This window comes from Henckelia pumila, chromosome 2, assembly GCF_033568475.1.
Source record: "Henckelia pumila isolate YLH828 chromosome 2, ASM3356847v2, whole genome shotgun sequence".
NCBI lineage: Eukaryota > Viridiplantae > Streptophyta > Magnoliopsida > Lamiales > Gesneriaceae > Henckelia > Henckelia pumila.
In genome coordinates, this window is record NC_133121.1 from 86,832,425 (window position 1) to 86,833,223 (window position 799).

A 799-nucleotide genomic window follows, 5' to 3' on the forward strand; every position below is an offset into this window, starting at 1 on the left:
ATGAGATTTGGGCGTAAAGGAAAACTAGCTCCTCGTTATATTGGTCTATATGTGATTGTTGAGAAGATTGGTATTTTGGCTTATCGTTTGGACTTGCCGCAGAATTTGTCTGTGATACATGATGTGTTTCATGTGTCTATGTTGCAGAAGTATGAGCCAGATCCATCTAATATCTTAAGCGCCGAGGAGGTAGAGTTTGATAATTCCCTTAGCTATGCCGAGTATCCAGTGCAAATACTTGATCGTAGAGAGAAGCAACTCAGGAACAAGACCATCCCATTGGTTATGGTTCAGTGGAGTATACATGGGATAGAAGAGGCTACATGGGAAATCGAGGCGAAGATGCGTCAGGAATGGCCTCACCTGTTTGAGAATGCGATGAATTATTCCATGCACTGTGATTATACTATGTTTTTATCAATGATAGATGTTTAAACCACTTTGTATGTTGTCTTATGTGTGTGTTTGATTTCGAGGACGAAATTTTCTTTTAGAGGGAGAGAATTGTAAGGACCAGATACTAATTACCCTGTTATTTGGCTAGATTTGTTAGTAATTATTTTCAAGTGGAGAATTAAAATAATTAAGCCAAATAAGTAATTGGTGTGTTAGAAATATGTATTAGAAAATATCGGTGTATAGAAGGTATTAAAATACATATTTAATTTTATAGCACACAAGAGTTGGAATAAAATTTACTGAGTCAAGATTTGAACCCAATTAAATATTTATACACACATATACAAACAACATACATATATTATCATCTCTATTCCTTTTTCATTTTTCGTTTCTTCAA

General features: G+C 34.7%; 1 protein-coding gene across 1 annotated transcript; it reads left to right on the top strand.

Annotated features, from left to right (window-relative positions):
* On the top strand, nucleotides 1-435 carry LOC140877851 (uncharacterized). The gene has a single exon (XM_073281442.1). The coding sequence runs from the start codon at nucleotides 1-3 to the stop codon at nucleotides 433-435; it is 435 nt and encodes a 144-aa protein (XP_073137543.1).
* The last annotated feature ends 364 nt before the right edge of the window (nucleotides 436-799 follow it).